The 25382-nt window shown below is 42.9% G+C and overlaps 3 protein-coding genes across 3 annotated transcripts; 1 reads left to right on the forward strand and 2 right to left on the reverse strand.

The window, feature by feature from the left end:
* Positions 1-56: 56 nt before the first annotated feature.
* Positions 57-13031, reverse strand: tm9sf3 (transmembrane 9 superfamily member 3). The gene is made up of 15 exons (XM_076975191.1): positions 12816-13031; positions 9105-9300; positions 8567-8689; positions 7244-7404; positions 6953-7030; positions 6694-6825; positions 6018-6184; positions 5777-5871; positions 5328-5458; positions 4437-4576; positions 2939-3007; positions 2702-2848; positions 2379-2462; positions 2129-2205; positions 57-1998 (listed from the first exon to the last, which is right to left on the reverse strand). Exons 1-15 carry the CDS (start codon positions 12909-12911, stop codon positions 1931-1933), a joined length of 1764 nt encoding a protein of 587 aa, XP_076831306.1. The 5' UTR covers positions 12912-13031; the 3' UTR covers positions 57-1930.
* Positions 13032-13246: 215 nt separating this feature from the next.
* On the reverse strand, positions 13247-17394 carry LOC143476457 (lysophosphatidylserine lipase ABHD12). Its single transcript, XM_076974682.1, has 14 exons — positions 17327-17394; positions 17136-17229; positions 16802-16923; positions 16620-16719; positions 16406-16525; positions 15935-15965; positions 15808-15853; positions 15374-15503; positions 15251-15288; positions 14577-14671; positions 14363-14442; positions 14092-14170; positions 13875-13999; positions 13247-13738 (listed from the first exon to the last, which is right to left on the reverse strand). The coding sequence occupies exons 2-14, from the start codon at positions 17219-17221 to the stop codon at positions 13681-13683; spliced, it is 1110 nt and encodes a 369-aa protein (XP_076830797.1). The 5' UTR covers positions 17222-17229; positions 17327-17394; the 3' UTR covers positions 13247-13680.
* A 1181-nt stretch (positions 17395-18575) lies between these two features.
* On the forward strand, positions 18576-25148 carry polr1b (RNA polymerase I subunit B). Its single transcript, XM_076974547.1, has 15 exons — positions 18576-18788; positions 18931-19098; positions 19213-19359; positions 19437-19569; positions 19666-19802; positions 19915-20138; positions 20332-20503; positions 20690-20858; positions 21024-21305; positions 22502-22635; positions 22819-22989; positions 23183-23339; positions 23455-23651; positions 23766-24016; positions 24266-25148. The coding sequence occupies exons 1-15, from the start codon at positions 18612-18614 to the stop codon at positions 25146-25148; spliced, it is 3402 nt and encodes a 1133-aa protein (XP_076830662.1). The 5' UTR covers positions 18576-18611.
* The last annotated feature ends 234 nt before the right edge of the window (positions 25149-25382 follow it).

The raw sequence follows: 25382 nt of genomic DNA on the forward strand, positions 1-25382 counted from the left end.
TTGGTGCAGGTAAGGTGTAAAAAAAAAGTTTATATAAAAGACAGATAAAACTGCCATCACACCATTCTTTTATTCTATTGATTGAAAAGTGCAATCAGTTACAGAGAAAATGTTTGTAATTCTCAAACTTGGTTCCTTGTTCCGCTGTCTTTAGGAAGTGGGGGAAAAGAAAAATAGTTTTCCAAAATATTGATCAAGATGTCATTTCCATAATTCAAAACATGCCTATAACCTCTGTACACATTTTATTAATTTTTTTTTTACAGCAAGGTTCTTAATAGCATGTTTAAAATGTCCTTTAAGACAGCACAAAGTTCATGACAGGAGGAACCTGAAATCAACTAGAATTTAAGCGATTTTAGGGGTTAGAAAAAAAGCTTTTGCCACATCTCAGACATCTTTAGTTACATACTGTATTTACAGAGCAGGAAAAAGTCAGCTTTGCTGGGAGTGCATGTGTGTCACTTCTGTAGCAATGAGAACATCTAGTAAAGTGTACGTTACGTCACTCTTTACAGTATGCTTGCGGAAACTCAGCATGTCTGACATTCACAAATGTTGCCCCTGGTAACGGATATGAGTATGAGGGAGGTGGCCATCTACCTAATGGAGAGCTGTTTAAAGCTTTAAATGATCAAAAAGGGGGGGGGGGGGGGGGAACCCTACTTTCTCTATGAGCAGCACAGAAGTCAAATGAGCACTTCTGATTTTGGATGTTTTAACACGATGACTGACAAAAGGTGGGCAGACATATGTCTGGAATGGGGGAGAGTAAATACAAAAATATAACTCAATACACTTAGGTGAAAACATCATGCAGTAATAGCCAAGATGCAACAGCGCCGCCCACCCCAAGCTAAAAATAAAGAAGGAAAAAAAAGAACGAACCAACATTTTCCAACTGAATGTTTTTTGTTTTGTTTTTTTTACAAAAACACCCTGTACTAAATCTGTACAACCAAAATACATTTGGGATCTACATCTACAGTTATATTATTAAGGTTATATACATCTTTACCCCTCCATATATTATCTTCACAGACTTCATTCAAACCCCGACATTAAAAGAAAGACCAAACCTGAAAACACATGACCTCAAAACACCAGTAAAAACAAAGTGGCCACTCCAACCACACATGTCCCAGGTGACCAGTCCTACATTACTTTATACGCTGGGTAGTGAACCATGGTAGAACCAAGTTATTTTGACCCAAACAATTTATTTCCAGTCAGCTGATTTCAACTAGTGTGTATAAACTGATGATAAAGAAAAACAAACAAAAAAATGGTGGTATGTGAACAAGTCTGGCTGCAGAAAACTGAACATCAAGTTTTTTTTTTTAAACACGGAGGACAATTCCGATGTGAATTTTGTAAATGCAAAAATGTTATGCTCGTGGTGATCCAACACAAGTGCCTAAAACAATAGTACACAATGGCATCACTCAAGTTGGTAATACAAAACAGACAAGCAGGAGCATGGACACAAACCCAGCTCTCCAATATTCTCATATAATAGAACAAAGGCTCTCAATACGTTTGGCCTCTTCACTGAAGAGAGCTAGACTATTCCATTGATAAAGGTCCGTGTTCACTGATGGTGTGTGGGATAGTTGTCAGAGAGAGGACCAAGGTTGTGGCTTACCTTCTTCCATTTTAAACTGCATAAAACTATGCAGGTGCTCCAGAGGAAAAAAAATGAAACTCAGTTAATTAAAAAAAGAAAAAAAAAAAAAAGTCATTTATTTCATGTTCCATTATGCCCTTGTATACACAATTTTGCAACCTTGAACTTACTGAGAAAATGGAAAACTAGACTTGTACAAGATAAGATCTCAATCTCTTCTTGCAAAAACAATCAATCAAACAAAAAACACCTTGTGCCCGCCCCTGCTGGAAAATCGTCGGCTGATCACGGCATTGCCAGTTGCTAGTCAATTTTCACATTTGTGTAGATCTTCCTCACGAAGGCACTTGTACCCATGTAACCAACCGCTCCTGTTTAAATGAAGTAAAAAAAAAACAAACATTTTTTTTGTATGTTAAGCCTTTTTAAAAGTAATTCTACATTTCAGATAGCAGTCTACTGGAACAGTGTTGTGCTGATAAATAAACTAATCACACGTACCACACATGATACCCAGCGCAGTACTGAACACCGCCATGTAGCCAAAATAGAACGATGTCTGAAACAGGCCGTACATCCTGCACAGATCAAAAACAGGCAAACAGGAAGGAGTGAAAAGGCTGCAGAGATCCGTGAACATAGAACAAAGAAAGGGTCCAAAAAGGTGATTTACTAGGATCATAGTGAAGACGACTATTTCTAAGAAGGAAATATTTAGCTGCAAACTGGAGGAAAAGGGGGTCAAACTCACTTTGTTTTGAAGAAATAGTAGTAAAAGGAATACATGTAAACATAAACAGCTGTAGACGCTGCAGAAAGAAAGCTTGTCCACTGCCTGCAAAAGAAAGAAAAACCAGCAATGAATCATCACCACTTACTGAAGGACTAGCAGAGTAAGAAAGTCACTGCAGTGTAACGGTTTTCTCTACACATGACAATAAATCTCTTGAATCTTGTAAAACGTACATGCCAATGATCAATTAAAATTATGTGGGTTTTTAATACAAAACAAACAGTAACTCGGGTACCAAAAGACAAAACCCAAACAGGAGCCCCTAAATAAAACACGCTCACCATCTATAGTCCTCAGCGTTGAGGAGGAAGTAGGTGCAGACGATGGTCACGCAGACAGTCACAATGCACAAGATCACCAGCACCAGCATCATGAAGCCGTACACATAGTAGATCTTATAGGCCCAGAATGACGTGAATATAAAGTACCTGTGGACAAGGGGGGGCGGGGTTGCTTTTCCATTACTGATAGCCACATATGAGGATGGAAGACTGAGTGAGGAAGAGGAGGAGCCTTACATTTCAATGAAGATTGACCCAAAAGGCAGGATGCCTCCCAGGCACACAATGACTGCTGGTTCCATGAACCTAATCAATCAAACGGGGGGAGTAAACAACAACAACAACAACACAAGCACACTGCTGGTCAGATACTAATTTAGTCTGGAGATAACGCTGTGTGCACAGTATATAGATACATGCAAAACTAAAGTCATGCTCCATCATCACATTTGAGATGTAAACACTTGTATAATCAGTTTCAGTATATTTTATCCCACTCCCCACAGAATGGCAAAGACAATCTGTACAATTCTGAACTGAAGGAAAAGTAAGGAGTAGGGCTGCAACTATCGAATATTTTTGAAATCGAGTATTCTGTCGATTTTTTCATCGATTAATCGAGTAATCGGATAAAATCACACTTTTGTGTTTTTAACACAATAATATTGATAGTGTGTAATGCAACATGAAAGTTATCTTAAAATGAGCAAGCAATTGGCTGTTATTCCGCTTGGAGAAGCGCAGTTCACGTGCGGATGCTTTTAGTTTAGGTGCTGAAGCATTGAGGAAGTACTGTTATGGTAGGCCCAGTGATTAATTTGTAAATCAAACGATACCGGAACGCAAACAGCGGCATGAGACAAGGGGTCACCGGATCGCACACAAAACGCAACGCTTAGGCGCACAAATGTCAAAATAACAAGCCAATCCGTTTATATAAATTACTTTTAAATGATTTACGTGTGTTTTATAAGTGTTTTAAGTGCATTTTAAGCCTAAATTCCAGCACTTTTCAAACCTGAAACACAAAGCAACATTAAAATTCGTCAGGTAAATGTTTATTCCCCTGTTTTTGAGGGGTGTTTCTTTATACTACCACATATCGTTTCAGAGAACACTGCACTGAATGTGACGCGTCAAGTATGAACGCTTCCGCCGTTCGCGGAGTTGCGCGCTACGGTCACTCGCGAAAGTATAACTAGCTTTTAGCTTTATGGAGACGCAGAAAGTCATCGCTAAAAGGGAGAGCTCTTATGTGATTTAGGAAGCCTGAATGTGGACCTTGTGTTAAAAAAATGTCTTTTATAGAATTATTTGTTCAATAACTATTTGTTCCGCCAGGATCCGGCTCAAATTATGACCTGGGTAGGCCAGATCCGTTTTACAGTAAATTCACTGCACTACGTTGTCCACCTTGCGCAGCGAAAAATGGTCCCACACTTTAGACATTTTTGCCCTTTTACAGACACCGCTATCTTCATTTTGCGCCATTTCCATCAAAACAAATCACGCTGCCTTAAACCTGTGCATCGGTTATAACAGTCCGTGTAAAACAATGATACCCGAGCTGCGCAGCAGTACAAAGCGGGATTTTAAACATTTAAAATAGATGATGACATAAATTAAACGAAGCCTCGAGGCAAAGTATTTTTTGTAATCGAATTACTCGAGTTACTCGAAGAATCGTTTCAGCTCTAGTAAGGAGATGCTTTCTGGAGGAAAAGGAGGAGCGTACCACTTCTTCTCTGGTATTGGCCTGGGCACAGCGTTCACCCGGCACGGGAAGTTTGGTTGCCCTGAGAGGTTTCGGCCCAGGATCGTCCCCACCAGGTTCAGAGGCAGGATGACGAAGAAGCAGATACAGCACACTGCCACCTGAAAACCAGACACAGAGGACACCACCCACCTTCAGTGTCCAGGACATGGAGAAGGACACCACCCCCCCTTCAGTGTCCAGGACACAGAGAAGGACACCACCCCCCCTTCAGTGTCCAGGACACACTAGCATGTTGAGTAGATACAGTGGAGTCCTCTTTACATCACGAGAGAAGAATAAATTAAAAGAAGGACAATTATATTTACAAGGTAAATATTTTCAAACTGGATTTTAACCTTGACAACTCAATGTTCAACCTCACAGTAATACGGCTGGCGGAATAATGAAGGCTTGACATTGTCATACCACCATGGTTTGAAGTGAAGTGTGTCTGTTACCATGATGTGGGCCTGGAGGCCTGTATACTGGTACTGAAGAGCCACTGGAACTCAACCATGCAGGTTTCTCTTAACTGTCTCTACAAAACTATTACAATCACTAACAACTTGTGCTGACGGAATACAGATGATGTGAACATCTCGTAAGGCAGGAACTCCAGACTCTAAGAGCTGCACTGAGGGCCCATCTCTCTGATGTCTCTGTACCTCTACAAACTGACATGTCTCATAATGCTTTGAATTAACAGACAAGGTATATGCCCAAAAACACTGACCTCTCTCTGATCATCAAAGTTCACAAAACAGAATAAACAATGGAAAAACAATGTCTTACAGCAAGCACTGGGCTTAAGGGCTCTGATTAAACCGCAACATTCAGAACCTGGAAGATGGGTGCGCTGGGCCCACTTACCATGGTTCCGAAGGGGATGGCTCTGGACGCGTGGTAGTAAATGGCGATGAAGTTGATGAAGAAGGCCGTACCACACACCATAGCGGGGATGAGAAAAGCTCCGACAAACATCTGCTTTATCCACCGCCTCCCTGCGCACACGGACACAGAGCGACAGCCCTGCCTGTGTAAACACTCAGAACAGTGCTGGAACATGTGCACGCTAGCACTTAGCATTCGTCTTTATCCTCTAGTCTATATGGACCGGCATCATGTATAAATGATTCAGTTTCACAGATCACCCAGGACACACGTTAATGCCACAGGTGATAGCAGGGCCGTTATGTAGCGGAGATACTGTGCAGGGCGGTGGTGGCAACATCAGTATGTATGGTACACGTGTCTTTTGGGACAGGTTGACTGGACACGGGCTCAATTAAAATTTCAGGTAGTCAGGACAGAGCTCTTACCCCCTTGTTTTGCATAGAGGCTTCCCCCAAAGTAGCCATTAACTGGTGAAGTGGCAGCATACACAAATATGGCTGTGCTCAGCATCGACCCCCTCCTGCAAGAAGAAAAGAATAAACACTGTTAACATCCACAGCACTCTAGGAGCAAAAGAAAATACCGGCAACATCAAAAAGCATAACAAAAATGTCTGGCACATTTCCTGAGCACAGCTTAGTTCTACGACATGACTACATGACTTACTCTGTGTACAAATCCTCAAGCATGGCCACAATGATGACAATGAGGGATACTGAGAAGATCTGGCAACCAGAGCCAATAAGGGAGGAGAAGATCAGGGGGTGGCTTGACGGCCGGAAGACATCACCGTGAACCTGTTTCCACCCATACTCATCCCCAAGATCTCGATCCTGTAGCCAGAGGCAGGGAGACATGTGATGTGAGAGACCCTCCTATGTGGCCAGGATACATCTATACACGTTTCCTGGAGTAATCCACAACTAATCCAGTCACTGAACACATAGAAATTAATCATGTAATCTATTTAGTAAATTCATACATATTTAATTAGCCACATTAAGGTCACACAACGCTACACTCACAAAACTCTTGTAATATAACAAAGATGTAGACTCATTGTAGTCATTGTATTATTGTCCTATTATGAGCATCACCAATCATGTTTTTAATGAAGGGAATAACAAATGTGTCAATTCCTTTGCTAAATAATTTGATTGCTGTGAAGCACCATCATGTTTCTTTAGTGTATAATCACAAACATTCCAGCAAGTTGGTTAGAACAATATTTGCGCAGACTGTCTGAATAAGGCCTCGTTGGTAATGTAGTTTATTTATAAACACTGATTTTATTTCTCGTCGCATTAAAAATGTAGTTTATTTAGAAACACTGATGCTTCACCATATCATCCATTTCCTCCTCTTTGCTGTATCTGGCGTAGTCTTTCCTTAGTGTCCTCATCAGTATCATAGACACCAGACCCACCAGGAAAATCACCATCATGAAGGAGTTAAATATGGAGAACCAGTGAATCTATAAGTGGAGAGGGAAGAGGAGAAAACGTGAGATGAACATTTGGGGAAAAGCTTCTTTGGATATTACTAAAAGTAATAATGTAGGGATAAATACCACCATTAGCACTAAAAGTATAGGTACTTACTCTGTGCTGAAAGAAGGATGGATCAAGGTATTTATCAAAACGGTCTTCAAATTTCACATCCGATTTTTTCCACTTCACCTACAAAATTGGGGAAAAATGTCGAGAGGAAAAAGATTAGATTTGTTTCAGTAAATCTTGCATGAGCTCGAACACTGATGACAACAGTGTTTACTTTTACAACTAACAGGCTCCCAACAGTATTAACATACTAGGTTAAATAAAGGCAGGTGTACATGCTAAATAACTATGTACAAGAGAAGTGAGGAAAACCTGTCGCTCAGATGTACTCACGGAGTAAGACATGGCGATTCTTGTGTTCGGCACAAGCTTGACTTTGCCCTCACTGGTCAAGTTAACATCCACGATTCTGTTACCATTGAAGCCAATCTCAAGCTTTTTGTAAGTCCAGAGGTAATGGTCTTCCCCATTCTCATCTGCCTCTCCAACAATTCCTGAGGTATTATTATCAAATCAGCTTTTCAGGTTAGGCAAGGAATCATCTGAATACTTTCAGGGAAGGCACATAATTACTTCTTAAAGGACATTAAAGAACTGTTCCATTGTGATTAACATGTACTACACAAATGACTACTGCTACTAGTAGGGGTGTCAGGAGATCTCGCGAGATGTAACTCGGCGATATTTCTCGTTGCATTAAAAATCTGTCTCGCGGGATTTGTGATCCAGCAAACAGCCAGAATGACGTCGGAAAATACAGGTATTACTATTGAAGATGCCCCCGCCACTTTCAAATCGTTTGTTTGGCAGCATATTGCGTACCTGGCGGAAATGATAAATGGCAAGAGAGTGACTGATGAGACACGAACCATATGCAAACATTGTATGAAAATAATGCCGTACAACGCGGGTAAAATGCGAGCACGATGCAAAGTCATTTACAGCACTACCACAGCTCAGTACTCAAATCAACATATCTCACTTGAACAGAGGTAGCAGGGACAGAAAGGCACGCTTTGGCAAGTTGAGACAGCAAAGGATATCGGGAGCAGTGTGGACATGCTAATTTGCTAATATGTGGACATGCTAATTTTCTTTAAATAGAATGGCAGTGTAGTTGCAGCAAATTGTCAGTGACATACTTGGTCAGGCTCTGTTTGCACTATTTGCACTCTGTATTGACAGAGAAGGACATAATGAACATAGTTTTGCACATAATATTGTTTGCACTTGAAAAAAGGAGAAATATTAAATTTTATATATCTTATTTTAACTTTTATAAAATTTTATTTAAATTTCAATTTGTAGAGGAAGTAGTTTATTAAAAGTTAACATGCATGATGTAAGCATGAAGAGTTATAATAAAGCATTTCAAAATCATATAATTTGTCATTTTAGTTTTCTTAAAATCTCGTCTTGTCCTCGTGAACCCAATATCGTGTCTTGTCTCGTGAGCTGAGTGTATCGTCACACTCCTAGCTACTAGCAAAATAAAATTGGTGGACGAGGGGGTACCAGTTTCAGAAAACACAGATACAGCACACCCTCTTTGAGGACTAGAGAGGATATAGCATTTCATAGTGAGCAAAGTAGACCGGCACTTGAAGGAACCTCTGAAGGATGCTTTTACAAACACAAAGTTCCTGAACTGCTCACCCCAGATAGGAAGGTCATCGATGTACATTTGGTACCAGTAGTGGTTCTTGATGGCGTAGACAAAGGCGTCTCTCTTTGCCTTGTCCAGCTCGATTTCACAGTATGTCGTCTGCATTACTTCATCTGCGAAGGGGAAAAACAAACAGATTACCATTTCCATCCCTTACCTACAAAGCCATGAATACACAGGGAAAATAATGGATATTTACCCATTATATGAATATAAAAATTCCAATGGGAACAGATATTTATGTTTGCGCTTTGACAACCAGCTGAAAACTCAATTAAATGATGTGAAACTGTAAACAGTGCAGTTAGTTTAAAGTTCATGCAGCCCACAGTGCCAGCAGCTGCAATAAGCTCTGTGGGTTCTGCAAAAGTGTCACTGCATGGGGGACATTTCACGACCCCCTGCAAACGTCATTATGTCACACCGCCAGCAACATCCATATGATCAAACTGGTATAATGCAGGTATGTTGCGTGTTTTTTTTTTTTTAACATGGTGGATGAGACAATGGCCGCAAGGACATATTTACCTTTAAACTTGATGTCTAAGCCACTAAACTCGAGCTCGACTCCCTGCAGAGCCTCTCCCAGCGTCTCGTGATAGTGACTGATGGTCTTCTTCATGCCCGCGCAGAAGGGCAGGGAGAAGTACTTGTATGTCTCCTGCCTGTTGTGATAGGGCCCCACTGTGTTCATCCATAAAACCACCTCCTCCTTGTCTGTGTACTACAAAACAAAACCAAAAAAAATGATCAGCTTGAGAAAAGGTTCTCTCCAGGTGCACCGACATGGGCAACACGGCGCAGGTAAGGGGTCAGTACAAATGGACACACGGTGAGAGATGCCCGCCCAGTTCCTTTGCTTCTCTCTCCCTCTCCTCTCTTCCCGTTTCCAGCTCGGGGGGGTCAGGCTAGCAGATGTGAAGTCAGGAGGAACACCTCCACATGCAGCCCACCCAAGTGCAGAGAGCACCAACCACCTGCCCCTTCAGGGGGACTGCACGTGTGCACGATAGCAGCGACCATCTCCTCAGACCCCCCCCCCCCCCCCCCCCCCCTTGTATTGGAGAGAAATCAAAGGTTCAATGCATCAAAACGTCAGTGCAGGATCATGAAACTATGTTGGTAAGTTTTAACGCACCTGACTATAAACGTGAGCTAACAAGCGATGAGCTGTTACCCAATACTTACTCAATTTAGCTCCAGATGACAGGAATAGGCCGGCTACTGCTCACAGCTTTGACACCATCACTCTTCTTTTTTTTTTTTTTTGACAGCCTACACATCACTTGTTCTGATGGCAACTAAGAGTGATCACAAAATGATCCCACCAGGACACTGTGACACACTAACATTTGTACAGAGAGAAAGACGTATGCAAAGCACACACACACACACACACACACAAACGTGGTGTGCTAAACCACTTCATTGAAATTGATTTTGACCAATTTAAAAATAACTGTGGCCAGTGACAGCTGAGAGATGATGGTGGAATTTAAGATCTCATAATTTAGCAAAAACATTTCACCATCCCACCCTGGTAATGTGATGCAGTCTAGGTACTCTTAAGAAAGATTAAGGTAATGTGATGCAGTCTAAAGACTCTAAGGAAAGATTAAGGATTAAAGATTACAGCTCAGCAGAATAATACGAGTTACGATGGGATTAAGGAATCTCGAGTTGTAGATCTCACTTACACTAGGCAAACATTCACTAGACAAACGTCTGGCTCATATCCATATCCTGGTTAGTATAATACCTTTTTCCTGCTTGTTTTACCGAGCCAAACATGGCTGGAAAATCAGGAGTTCCCGTGTAGACTCTTAACACATTGAGTTTTGTGACTAGTGTAAGAAGAACTAGCCTATCTGTACAGATATGCCACACACGTGGTACGGTCCACTCTACTTACGCTACTGTTTAAAGGAAGTGATGGATTGGACTGGGAAATTAGATGCACTTTTTTTGTAGCGTGACACTTTATTATTTATAGTCTGTGTTACAACACTTTAATAAGTAATTCAATAATTCATTGTGTTAGAGAGTTGATAGTCAGCTTTGGTATTAAAAAAACACTTTATACAAGTATTTAGACATTATAGCGCACATAGTGTTCTCATTACTTTAGAACCTTATCATTTGAACACACATTACGACCACAAAAGGTGTCTGATTTAACATGTTACTTAACAGCATGGTTCTGAAATGCCTTGGCATCCTGTCCTTACTAAAGTTACTGCCATTAATAAAGTTACTTTTTCCTATTAACATGCAAGTTTGGACACATCAAGAATTATCTTAACTCTAAAAAAAAAAACTCCTGTGCAAGTCAAATGAGTTGTGAGGCATTTGGATGAATTTGAGCATAAGATGCATTTGTTAGGCATCAGGATTGTAATAGAGCGGTTATCATAAAAAAAGGTGTGGTTCATCGTTAAAGAAAACAAGTCAAATGAGGCACCTCTTATTCACACCATGTTTAAGGTTCATCTTACTTTCATTTATTCATTTATCCAATACTCAAAATATAACTTTTTTTGTCCTGTGGTGTCTAGTCCAAAGTTCTGCAAAGGTTTTCAGCAAAGGACACATTCATGCCTGCTCCTAAAACACTCATCTCTCCTCCAAGTGATTTTGATCATTGAAAATATTCAGTAATTGATTGCTATATTGTTTGGTCTGTATTAGATAAGCCACTGTACCATCTTAAGGGCAGTGTCTCTTATTGATGCAACACTTTAGAACAATTCATGATTTTCAGCATACTTTTACCTCTCAAGTACAGCCTGCCCAACAAGTATTAAAACTATCACCATGTCAGTCACCAGCAAAGCAATGAAGCCACAGCACTATGCAACACTGCCTGAAAGCCATACATTATGGGTCATTTACATACTCTGCATACTAGTTTTTTCATATTACATGTGAACTTGCATGCCCAAAGGTTTCATGTGCTTGAGTTAAGTATGGGTCTGCCACAAAAAAGACTTTACCTTGTGCACCACACAGCCAGAGTAAAGACATTATCTACAGAGCATGTTTCACTAGAAAGACATCAAGATGGTAAACGTCACAGGATGTCTTCTCTCACTGTGAAATACTCCTGAGGGAGTACTACAGATCTCTGAAGACTTATTCATACATCTGAACTATGGTATCTGTACCTGAGAAATACAGGCTGGGGTTTAAAGCAAACTCAACACACGGGAGGAACCCCGAGGTGCTTCACATAGTCCCCTAAGTACATGAACTATGTGCTTGAGTAACAACACAAAGCCAACGTTGGGAGGGAAAGAATGTAAAACACTCTCCTTCAGAACAGATACTAAAACATCACCTGACCCCCTGACAATGTTCTATATCACCATGTACATTACCACAGTGATACTATTAGCTGGCTGGTAGTCGGGAGTGTAACCGTGGGGTCTCGCCGATGTTTGACAGTACGGTCCCTGTTCAGGACGCTTTCAAAGAACCGAGCTGTTCCCGACGAGACGGCCCACACGGACACACGACCGGAGCCGGTCTCAGTCGGACTCACACAGCAGGCTCGCCTTCATCATACATGTACCGTTTTATCGGGCTTTACACCAGTCCGCCACCGCTGGATATAAAACCGTGTTCTCCATCTCAATATCGTTCTTTAAATTAATCAATTATGTATGCGATTTAATTAGTATTACATTTTAAAGGACAAAAGCCCCACGTCCTCTCCCGGGTCAGGCCTGCCCGGTGTGTGTGTGTACAGGCCGACATGTTCGAGCCCACGGCCGCCTGCTCCCTCAACACGGTCCGCCGACTTATTGATTCCAGCTAGCTAGCTTTAGATTTCACACACTTCTCCGAGTTACACATATAACAACATATATATTTTACTTCACGCTGCTCGTAACAGAGATATATCTTGTGTGGGGTTAATTATCCGGCTGGCTGCTCGAGTCGAGGTGTTGAGAGCTAACTGGCTAAGTCGCGTTTGTCAAGCTGCTTTTTGGCTCAGTACCACGTAGCTGTGGGCTTTAGCATTAGCACCAGCATCAAGGAGAAACAGAGAACCGCAGCTAGACCACTTTTACACAACAAACGGCGGATAACCAGCCACCTCTCCAACGGACTCGTCGTCCTAGTCGGCTGTGGTGGGGAAAATACACGGAGCGCCCGTATTAACACTTATACATCCACCGTGCGGCTACAGATAGACCGCATAAGACGAGGCTTCTCGGCCCGAGAACGTTTTCTTACCGTGTGTTCATGCTCATCCGCCCGTACAGGCATTAATAAAGTTACAACAGGCAGTAAGATCACTACTGCATTCTTCCACCTGGATGACCCCATCATTTTCTAGGAAAGTTGCCCGACTGATTTGGGATATTAGCTTTTTTTTGGAAATATCCCACCTTCCTTCTTCCTGGTTGTATGACAGTGGTTGTCTTGGGATCTTCTCGTACGAATATGTCGCAAAACGTTTTACGAACAGTCGTCGCGTTCCGCTTTGATTGATGCAAAACTCTCACATGGACATTTTCGTCCAATCGTAGAGAGAAGCGTTGAGCTCGCGTTGAGCTGTGAAACTCAACACTCACCGCTCCGCCACCTTCAGCCACGTCATCCGAGTGCATACTGCAGAAACGGAAGAAGTTCCTTTGTAGGAGAAAAAAGCTATCAACCACTGATTCTTGGCCCCAAATTATTTACCTTTATTAATGCATTTACTCTACAGTACAAACAACTACATTCTCCCATCAACGCAATGTTGGATATAGGAGCATAATCATGTACATCCTTGTTTCTCACCATCATTACAATGTTTCAGTCAGTTCATGAACTCGCAATTTATTTTGACCCAACTTGTTGGCAATTCACAAATATATTTCTCAAATCTTATTTGATATCTGTATGAATATCTTTAGCAGAGGTACACAACTCCAAGTTCAGCACAGTCTGGTGATTTCTTTGCTCAAGTGATGACGTGCATGCACTCCTCTGTAGCATAGGGTCACTGAGCATTGCTTCAGACAGACAGATTGCTTCAGACAGACATGTCTACATTTTTTAATCAAGTGAATTGCAATGACTCATTCAGAGCATAAGACAAAAGTGAATCTGGCTATAGACGCTGTCTTTGGGTGCTTCCTGATTTTGCAATGAGGGACTGCACAAATTCCCTGTAATATAAATGTACATGTTAATTTATCAATACATTTATAATTAACCAAATCAAAACTTTGAAAACACTTAATATTATCATATGAGCCCAAGACTTTACTAAATAAGAACAACAGAAATTTAGTGTGACATCACCTTATGATAGCTGGCAAGCCAGGATCCCTGTAGAGCCCATTATGAAGATACCCATGAGATCCATCAAATGGCGCCAGCTTGACTAGCACGTCGGAGTTCAGGACACTTTTGGCTGTGCTATAAAGCTAGACACAAATATAAGGCTCATTTTCCACTCAAAATGTACTGAAATGCATCTGTCAACACAAAACCACACAAGTGAATGCACCTAGCCCACCTTCTCAGCCATCCAGAAGGGTGCCAAATGGTCGTCTTTAGAATGAAGGATCAGAAGAGGTGTTCTCATTTTCTTTACACTACGGCAAAAACATTTTTGATGCAGTCAAAATTACAGTTAAGAATGCAAGGTTTCCTTGGAAAGGACACATTTTGGGCAGAAGTCCTTCATCAGCTGTGCAAGCAAAGTCCTTCTATACAATACATATACAGTAGTTTGTTAAGTTTCCTGCAAGCACGTTTAATACCATATGGCATTCCCATATACTTACTTTTCATGAATGTTAAAGGCAATTTTGTTTTTGCTCAAGTCCTTGAAAAAGTACTGAATATAGGGAAATCTCCAGTAGTACTAGGAGAGAAAGAGAGCAAACAGTGCAAACACCTTTATGTTTCAGATCATTTGGAATGTAATGAACAATAATGCACTAATATGACATGCTCTACTCCCTATGGGTAAACATTGAAAAAACCCAACCTGCCTACCCAAAGAAAAGGGTGAGGGAAATTTAACAATTCGTCATCTGATACATCAGGTTTAAGAAATGCACCCTCAAGTATGACTGCATCAACAGGGTTTCCTGGAGAGAGAGGTATATCTCAGAGTTTACAAAAAATACAAAATGATTGACAAAGTCACATAATAAACAAGTTATTTATTACTAACACAACATACAACCAGTGGCGGACTTAGCAATTTGGGGGCTCAAGGCGAATTTAGCTAGGGGGCCCATCAACATTAATATGCGAGAAATAAGTTAGCTAGTCAGGGGGCCCCTACAGTGGGCTGCAGTGGGAGGGGCCCAAGGCAATTGCCTAGCAATGCCTCTATGCAAAGACCGTCTCTGCATACAACACATATGAACAATAACAAAAGTTATGAAATGCATGAATCATCAGCTTTGTTATTATTTTGTAACTTAGAAAGTAAGGTGAGGCTACATAATATACTGTTATTAAATTAATGTTAGTCTTATATGGCACAGTTTTATTGTGTTGTGGCATCAAAAATAACACCGTGCACTTTCTTTCCACAGCTTTATGTCTCTTCAGCAGAATGTGGAGTATACAACAGCCAACATTTCCCCTTAGTAGTTCCTGAGTGAACGGTAAAGAAGACCAGACATCTCTACAGTCATTCTGGGCTTGACATTTCTTACCTTGCTCTTGCAATTTCACAGCAGTGTTAGTTGACACCCTGTAAATTCAAATATAGTTATTTCTGAGGCAACAAATGTGTCTAGATGCAAATGCGTGTCTAGATGAGCATGAGCCCTACTCACGCTGTGCCGAGGGAGTGACCCCAGAAGACCACCAGGCTGCCCTTGCTGCGTGCCCTTGCCCAGTTGTACAGGTAGAGGGCATCAGTGGTCAGCCCAGCCTCTGTGGGTTCCCCTGTGGAGTCCCCGAAACCTGGCAGAGTTTCAACATCGGTTTAACTGAACAAACTCAACATGCACCACAAAAAGTCAAATATTGGAGTTGATGTGTTATGAATGTGTTAAAGTTTGTTTAAGTGTGATGAAATGAAATGAAAAATGAAAATAATGTGGAATATATTTTTTAATTATTCAACTATTCAAAATGTATTTTTTATTTGGTTTTCAACTGACTCATTATTATATTTTTTTCTATAAAAGCTGTAGTTGTAGTCAATGCACTTATACATACCCTAGTCCTATGAATATGTAAGATAATAAAATATGATTTAACTTACCCCTGTAATCCATAACCAACGCATGATAGCCAAGCGAACTTAGGATCTATAAGACCAAGAGAAACTATCAGCAGGGTATTGTCACATGACTTTGCTGTCTAACTTTGAAGATAACGTATCTACTCACTTTGGCAACTCCTATTCGATGTGGATATGCCCTGCTCAAATAAAAGCAGAAACATTATGTAACAATCAGCATGACGAAATTGCTCTGAAACGAAATGCATACAAATGAAATACAGACATGGAATCTATACTTCATTAAAAAGTCTGCTAAAACTTAGAACTTAGAAACTTTCAAATGTCTATGCTAACCTTGATGTACATACTCTGTAGAAAGGTTAATTTGGGTTTTATAAACTAATTGCACAACATTTGTCCTTAATATTATACCTGAAAGGCACAGGGCCAAGATTATTTCAGGGCCTTTTGTCAAACACTAGCAGGAATTTTAATAGAAAAGGAAAGATGCATAAAGTGCTCAAATACATGTTTGAAGGCATTTTAACAGATTTCTATCAACAAAAACATACAACAGAAACATCAAAAGAGGTTTCTTCAGTTTATTCAGTGCAAATAAACTGCAAAGTTTGCCCACCTGCTTCCCGTATTACCATGGAGGTAGATAAAAACAGGCGACCCGTCACCCAGAGACTTCTCATACCAGTCCAGATCTTTACCTTGTGCTTCTGCCCACCTGTGCTCAGGAACAGTGTGCCTATATCCAGCAGACAAGAATAAAACCCCAGTGTAACACACTGTCTGATATTGTTCTGTACAAACGTTTCAAATGGACCCAAACTGTAACTGACCACATGCCCAGTGTCACCCCCTCTTCGGAGGACAGGTACATGTTGGCGGTGTGGTTAAGAGCGAGGTCATGAGGACGGCTGAGGTCAACGAAGTATGAAACTGAGGGGATATAAAACAAGCGTCATTATCTTGCGAGCGGTAACCTACGGTGTCTGGTTTGAAGTATAAGATATAAACACACTAGCATGTTTATAAACCAGGTGTTGTACAATGCCAGGAAAGAGGCGCAGAATAAACGGTAGAGCCGCGTATAGGACGACGAGGCCTAGCAGTGCCCTTTTAATCCACACCCACAGTCGAGACCTGAAACAGAACAATATGGACACAGTGTTGCGCCAGTAGATCTTACTGACATTTATGGATTTATCGGTTAATGTTAAACGCCGACCCGAAGTAGGTTATAATTTTACGTGAGTGTTGGCTGTAAGGAAGAATAGGAAAAATCACCAACTAAGAGAAGAAAATCACTGTTTGTATTACCTTTCCCATTCAGTGTGTGAACTGGGGTCACTAACCTTCTTTGGACTTCAGAAATCTTGCGTTTTGTGGATTTATGCTCAGTCCGTTCTCTTGCAACAGGTTCGTCAACTCTTTTCCTCATCTTGCAGACTTAAATAAAGGGAAAGAAAGTCTACTTTTTAGTTTTTGACAGTCTACCCCATTCTTTCTAGATTAAAAAACGTAATCACAGTGCATTTGCCCTCACCCCGTATGCTTCTTGACTTGGCGCTGTAGAACCAGGACACAGAGTCGAACTCGACCAACTCCTCCCATGTCGGGCTCGTGCGCGCGTGTGCTAAAGTCTGTTTTATGCATTTGTAGACCTCAAAACGACTGGAAACCCTGCAGGCCTCCAAAACTTAAAGGCGAGGACTAATAAATAAATAAATAATAAATAATTGTATAATAGTAAAAATGTCTTATTATAATAAAGTGTCATTTAAAAGGTGACAGTACAAAATAATCTATGTCAAATGTTAGAAAATGCGAAACAAATAAATAATAAATACAGCATCAACTAGGAATGCAGCTCTGTGTGTCCTGTGGTTACACGTTGTCGTGATTAGCAGCAGCTTTCCAACCATTACAGATTTACTGATTTTCTGTTGTGTGTATTGGCACAATTCCAAAATAGTTTAATCCTAAGTAGTTTTAATCTTCTGGCATCTTCAACCTCAATGCTTCTCCCCAGTACAGTATTACCTAAACTTATCTGTAGCTTCCTAATGCATACATTAAAGAACCAGCTCTGTACTTCCCTGCAGACTGCCTCTGTGTTGCAAGTCCAGTCCAGTCTGTGGTCCAGCTGCACCCCACTATATCCACCTCCCCTCCCAGGATAGAGACAAGGGTTGGCAGAGTCCTTGAGATCTTCTTAAGTCCACCACTATCTTAGTCGTTGGCGTTGCCATATTTGAGCTGCAAGTTGTTCCTTGCACACAACTTAATGAAGCTGCTAATTGCAGCCTTGTACTCTGACTGCTGCTCATTACTGATACACATAACAACAGCAGAACATTTCTATATGTGGGATGTCTCTGATATATACGTCCAACCACATTACCTTTACCAAGAGAGATGAATGATTAAAAAAAACTCTGGAGAAGCAAAGGAACAGGGCCCTTACAGTGCTTCTATCTTTGTTCAGGTATGAACTTTTGCAGCAACTAAATTACTGTTTCATGAATAACAATGTGATATCAATAAACTGCAGTAGTCATGAACCATGCATTCTCCATGGCCTTCGTTGTATGGGATATTGTGATCACTGTTCTAAGGCATTAAAGAACCCTTTTTGCAACACTGGCACAACTTTAATAGAGTATTAAAGTACTCAATTGTACATAACCACAGTTAATAAGCTTGCCTGCCCTGTATTTGATACGCAGCTCTATGACTTTTATTTTGAAATCGAACAAGGACGAGCTACAGGAAGTAAAAATGTCATTGTTGCCACCTTCACGCGCATAACACACGTGAGGCAAACAAGCATGGATTTTTCTTCGAAGTGGAGCGATTTACCTACTGCCCCAAGCCTGAAAAACCTCACTGAAGCTGGTTTTGGGCTTCCTAATGAAAAGCAACATGCGGCTGTACAAGATCTGGTGAAAGCACACATCGAATCATTTGATCAAGCCGTCACTGATGGACTATGTCGTGTTGTTCAAGTAAGTAGAGTGCAGTCGTCTCACGTGGAGGACTTACAACTAGTAAAGTTAAAGTAACTTGAAAACAGCGTCCAGTTGATTTTATAGTTACATTGTATGATGCAAGCGCGATTAATTAAAACATTTATCCTGCATTCCCAAGGACATTCCTCCCATGGAGTTTATGTACAAGGGGGACATCATCAGTCTGTCCTTCGTGGAAGCGACTGTGCACAGTCCCGCTGTGGCCAAAGGAGGAATCTGCAAGGATCTCCGTGTGTACCCTGCCGAGTGTCGAGGGAGGAAGTGCACATATCGAGGGAAGCTGACGGTCAGTTTTCTCGACCTTCTGCAGGAGACGCTTTTACAGTTTATTTTTCATTCTTGCCTGGGTGTATTGTTTCCAAACTTGCTTTTGATGTCATATCTGTGTTTGTGTGTGCAGGCAGATGTTACTTGGTCCGTGAATGGGAACCCTAAAGGAATAATCAAACAGTCTTTGGGGCAAGTGCCCATTATGGTGAAGTCCAAACTGTGTAACCTCTATGGCCTCTCGCCTAAAGAGCTGATTGAGCACCATGAAGAGGCAGAGGTAAGGATGGCCAGCGCTGAGCTCCCCTGCCTGACACTTTGGCACTTTCTCCATCTCACTGCAGCGCTCTCTTGTAGGAAATGGGAGGCTATTTCATAGTGAACGGTATCGAAAAAGTTATCCGAATGGTTATCATGCCGAGGAGGAATTACCCCATCGCCTTGTCAAGACCCAAGTTTAAAAGCAGAGGACAGGGCTACACTCAGTACGGTAATGAGTCATCCCACAGTTGAAAATGGCAACCTTCACGCTGTAGTATTTGATTGGCTGACCGATTGACAGACTGAATGAATTCTGTTTTCCCAGGAATTTCAATGCACTGTGTGAAAGAAGAGCACACGGCCATTAACATGAACCTTCACTACCTCGACAATGGAACCGTCATGCTGAACTTCATTTATAAAAAAGAGCTATTTTTTCTTCCTCTTGGCTTTGCTCTTAAGGTAACTCAATGGGTTACAGGTTACAATACCTGTACTGTACCTTCAGAAAGTGAAAATTAAATAGTAAAACCCGCCATGAATTAGTTGCATATATATTGTTTTCTGAACACAGGCCCTGGTGGACTTCTCAGACTACGAGATCTATCAGGAGCTGATAAAAGGCAGAGAGGACAACAACTTCTACAAGAGCTGTGTGTCCGAGATGCTGCGCTTGGTGATGGAGGAGGGCTGCATTACCAGAGGGAAGGTGCTCAACTATCTGGGCGAGCGCTTCCGGGTCAAGCTCTACTTGCCAGAGTGGTACACGCATGAGCAATGTGCTAAATTCCTTCTAGAGTAAGTCCTTATTTGGAGTCTATAGTAATTTATACACTGTATAAACTATTTCATCATATCACACGTCAGTTTAATTAATGAAGTGTGTAATATGTGACTTTTTGTTCTGTGGTTGTTTATCCATATAATGTCTGTTGAAGTGTGGTGGTAGTGGCTCTATGGTCCGAACCCGAGTTTTCTCTTTTGTCTGCAGTGAATGTCTGTGTATTCACCTGAAGTCAGACACAGAGAAGTTCTACGTGCTTTGCCTGATGACGCGAAAGCTGTTTGCCTTTGCCAAGCAGGAGTGTATGGAAGAGAATCCAGACAGTCTAATGTGCCAGGAGGTCATGACGCCCGGAAAGCTCTACCTCATGTTCCTCAAGGTCAGCCTGCTCTTTCCACAGCCATGCTCCTTCACTGGTATTTCCATGCACCAAATAAGTCTGAATATTTTGCATTCTGGTTTATAGCTAATAAATGAAGCACCCTCATTTTACAAGGTTCTACTCAGAAAAATAAAACCTTTTTTGAATGTGTGTTTATGTACATAAAATCTGTGTATTTTTCAGGAGAAAATGATAGGCTGGCTGGTGTCTGTGAAACTGGCCTTGGATAAAAGGAACCAGCGAGTGGGAGGACTGAATACAGACAACATGGCCAGGATCCTCAGCATGGGCACGGACCTCACCAAGCCCTTTGAGTACCTGCTGGCTACAGGCAACCTCGTATCCAAGACAGGTATCATCTTATTCTAATGGTGTGATGTTGGTATCACAGCCGCTAATATTTCAACTGGAAACGTGCATGCAGTAGTGTCAGGTGACGTGAAGATAGCGTCAGCATTCACTGCTCTGTGTGTGTGTGTGTGTGTGTGTGTGTGTGTGTGGTCCCTCTGCTCCTCAGGTCTGGGTATGCTGCAGAGCAGTGGTTTGTGCGTGATGGCTGACAAACTGAACTTCATCCGCTACCTTTCGCACTTCCGCTGTGTGCACCGAGGAGCCGCCTTCGCCAAGATGAGGACCACGACGGTCCGTAAGCTGCTGCCCGAGTCCTGGGGTTTCCTGTGCCCCGTGCACACTCCCGACGGCGAGCCATGCGGCCTGATGAACCACCTGACGGCCCACTGCGAGGTCGTGGCCCCGGCTTACTCCACCAGCACCCTGCCTGCTCTCCTCTGCTCTCTAGGTAATCATGACTGTGGGAATACATCTTTGTTTTTAGCTGACATTGCTAGCCCTTTTTTCACACTGGGATTTTATTTGATACTATAAGAGGACCAAACTGGGGCTCTTAAGTTTTGTTTCCCTGTTACGGAGAACTTGGTGCAGGTTGGTGCACTGACAGACTCCTGAAGCAAGATTGTCTATATATCTATTCATTTATTCATGCACATTTTAGCAAGATCAACTGTAAAAAAGATCTCAAATAGTGAATTGTTACAGACAACAGTAATAGATGACGTTCCTGATTCAAAAGGAAGGAGCCATGATTGTAACGGGAAATGAGGGACGTAATGGATGAAATCGACCCATCCAAACAGCTCTGAGGGCTGCACAGGGCAACTCTGGCACCTCCGGGACTTCAACCTGTGATCTCTCGATGGGGACCATGCTTGGGCTGCTTAGACAGAGTGTGTCCATGACGGGCGTACACAGTTTCATCATAATCAGACAAGATCAACAGTGGTCCTGCTCTTGATGTTTGGGGTGTCCCCTCATTCGCTGCTTCTCAGTGTGACGGCAGCCAGTCACAGGCGTCGGCTGTATACACAGACCTGACCTATACAGACTCTCCCTCACGGAGCTCGTTCTGGTTCAGGAGGACGATGGCAGGGTCTCCCTTCCCCCTCATGGTGTAGTTTCCCTCCACTCACCACTCAGACGGGCAGTTAGCTTCTCTCTCTCTCGCCAGTTTCTATTAGCTACAAAGGATGTGGCGACTCTGGGTGGTTTGGAAGTTCAAAGTGGCCCTTTTCCTCTTGTACTAATGGTGCTGCCATGTCATAAGGGAATGGTGCTGAAAGGTGCTGTATTCATGTGGAATACTGGGGGAAACCAAATAGGTTTGTAAGAGATGCCAAATGTATTTTATTGTTTATTAAATTAGAGCTATAAAATGTAACATTAAATAATCCAAGTAAAATGATTTCATATCTGCATTGATTTAAATTTATAAATGTTTATGAGTATTCTAAAAAATGAATTATGAATATATGAATTATAAAATGTTATTCTGTTTTTAAAGAATATATTGTAAGCACAAGATTTCTTGCGCCTGTACTTTCTTACGCATTTGTTCTGTATACCGTCTTAGATGTGTCACCATATTTAAGTGGTACTGACACTGCAACTTTCAAATAAGGAGCTTCTGTTCTTTTTCAGGTGTAACTCCAGTGGATGGTACCCCAGGTCAGCCGTTCTCCAGCTGCTATCATGTGACCCTGGATGGGGCTATGGTTGGCTGGGTAGAGAAAGAACTCGTCACCTCATTGATCGAGTCTCTCCGCCGGTTCAAGGTCAGTAAGACTTGGGAGACGTTTAGAGGCATCCTGTTTCCCACGGCCATATTAAGAGTGCCCTTATATTGAAGCCGGGTGATAATTTTGAAAATTCTAATTTTGAAGGTAAAGGAACTCTGGCTTACTGATCTTCACTGACCTGTTCTATGGTGCTGACCGCACCCTGTCTACTCCACACAGGTGCTGGGGGAGAAGAACGTCCCTCGCTGGACCGAGATCGTCCTGGTTCCTCACACGGGCAAGGCCAGCCTGTACCCGGGCCTGCACCTGTTCACCACGCCCTGCCGTCTGGTGCGGCCCGTCCTCAACCTCGCCCTCGGCAAACACGAGCTCATTGGCACCTTCGAACAGGTAAAGCAGCCGACACAAGCACACGCTCTTAAATACCGATCGCTGTTTACTGCTCGTGAATTGAGCTTGTGAAGATATCGCTCCAGCGTTCTGATCGCTTGCCTAATGTAGCTCAGTGCCCTGTAATATGTTGAGAGCAGGGGAATAATGGAAAGATGTGGGATTGAGGAGGTGTTTGTGTTTGTCTGCTCAGCTGTACCTTAATGTGGGGATCTTTGAGAGCGAGATCACACCGGGCGTGACCACGCACCAGGAGCTCTTCCCCCACAGCATGCTCAGCGTGGTGGCTAACTTCATCCCCTTCTCAGACCACAACCAGAGCCCCAGGAACATGTACCAGTGCCAGATGGGTGAGGGTGCTCTCCTTCTCCACCTCTGCTAGCTCCGTCACAAATCAAGTGCTTTCGAAGGCTGAAGATGTCAACCTCTGCTTTCCTCCCCTCATGTTCTCCCTTGTGTGTACAGGTAAACAGACCATGGGTTTCCCTCTACATTCCTTCCAGGACCGCTCCGATAACAAACTGTACCGCCTGCAAACTCCCCAAAGTCCTTTGGTGCGACCGCTGATGTATGACCACTATAATATGGACAACTACCCAGTTGGTACAAACGCCGTAGTGGCCGTTATCTCCTACACGGGCTACGATATGGAGGATGCCATGGTCAGTTTCGAATGTTTTTGATGGAATTGTGGCTTACCTGTCATCCCATTTGCAAAATATTAAATGTGAGTTTTTAAAATGGGCGCCTCACGTTTCTCGTCCTTCCTCTTCTAGATTGTGAATAAATCTTCGTGGGAACGTGGCTTTGCCCACGGCACCGTCTATAAGACCGAGCTGGTGGACCTGGCTGACAGGGTCAAAGGTGATGACCGCGTGGTTTTCGGGACTAAGAAAGGCGACTCTAAAGTGATGGGCAAGCTGGATGCAGATGGACTCCCTCCTATCGGGTCAACGTTGGCGTATGGAGACCCTTTTTACAGCTACATCAACCTCAACACAGACCAGAGCACCGTCATCTTCTACAAGTAAGTAATCCTTGATTTATTAGTAATTATAATCTGACTACAGTCTTTGCACGGTTAATCATCAAAAATATTGCTTCTTCTAAAAAGTGAAGAACACACAACTATTAAAACACCAGCAGGGGGCAGCCACGTGACAAGCTTGTAAAAATGTTTTTGATCTGTATTTTGCAATGGTGCCGGTCGTGGGAGAATCTCGACCTGTCTCCAGTTAATTCTCTGAAGTGTCTGTTGTTTGTTGCCGTTTGTCAGGAGTCAGGAGAGCTGCGTGGTGGACAATATCAAAGCGTGCAGCAACGACAGCGGCACGGGTCGCTTCAAGCGCGTGTGCATCACCATGCGGGTGCCGCGTAACCCCACCATCGGAGACAAGTTTGCCAGCAGGCACGGGCAGAAGGGCATCCTCAGTCGCCTGTGGCCGGCCGAAGACATGCCCTTCAGCGAGAGCGGCATGACCCCGGACATCCTGTTCAACCCGCACGGCTTCCCCTCCCGCATGACCATCGGCATGCTCATCGAGAGCATGGCGGGTAAGTCGGGGGCCCTCCACGGCCTGTGCCACGACGCCACGCCCTTCACCTTCTCTGAGGAGAGCCCCGCCCTCGAGCACTTCGGGGAGATGCTGAAGGCGGCCGGCTACAACTACTACGGCACAGAGCGCCTCTACTCCGGCCTCAGCGGCCTGGAGCTGGAGGCCGACATCTTCATCGGCGTGGTGTACTACCAGCGTCTGCGTCACATGGTCTCCGACAAGTTCCAGGTGAGGACGACCGGCGCGAGGGACAAGGTGACCAACCAGCCGCTGGGCGGGAGGAACGTGCAGGGTGGCATCCGTTTCGGGGAGATGGAGCGGGACGCCCTGCTGGCGCACGGATCCTCCTTCCTCCTCCACGACCGGCTCTTCAACTGCTCCGACCGCTCCGTGGCCCAGGTGTGCGTGGACTGCGGCAGCCTGCTGTCTCCTCTGCTGGAGACCCCACCGCCTCAGTGGTCGGCTACGAGCCACCGCAAGACCTTCTGTATGGTGTGTAAGAAGAGCGAGAGCATCGACACGGTGGCCGTGCCCTACGTGTTCCGCTACTTTGTGGCTGAACTGGCAGCGATGAACATCAAGATCAAACTGGACATAAAGTGAACTTCATATGTTTATTTAAAACATGCAGTACCAGATGATGGCATGCTTAAGAATCTGTACTGTTTGTCACGCTCAGCATACCCGAAAAGGTATGCAATGCAAACTAAAATATGAAATTTTATAAAGGTAGTTACAATTTACTGAAAGAGTTAAAACATGAAACAGTTGTGACCTTAAACATAGCCTACTAAACAAGTGCATAAGTGCTCTTTTAAATGAGAACGAGGTTGGTCT

This window comes from Brachyhypopomus gauderio, chromosome 15, assembly GCF_052324685.1.
Source record: "Brachyhypopomus gauderio isolate BG-103 chromosome 15, BGAUD_0.2, whole genome shotgun sequence".
NCBI classification, from domain to species: Eukaryota; Metazoa; Chordata; class Actinopteri; order Gymnotiformes; family Hypopomidae; genus Brachyhypopomus; species Brachyhypopomus gauderio.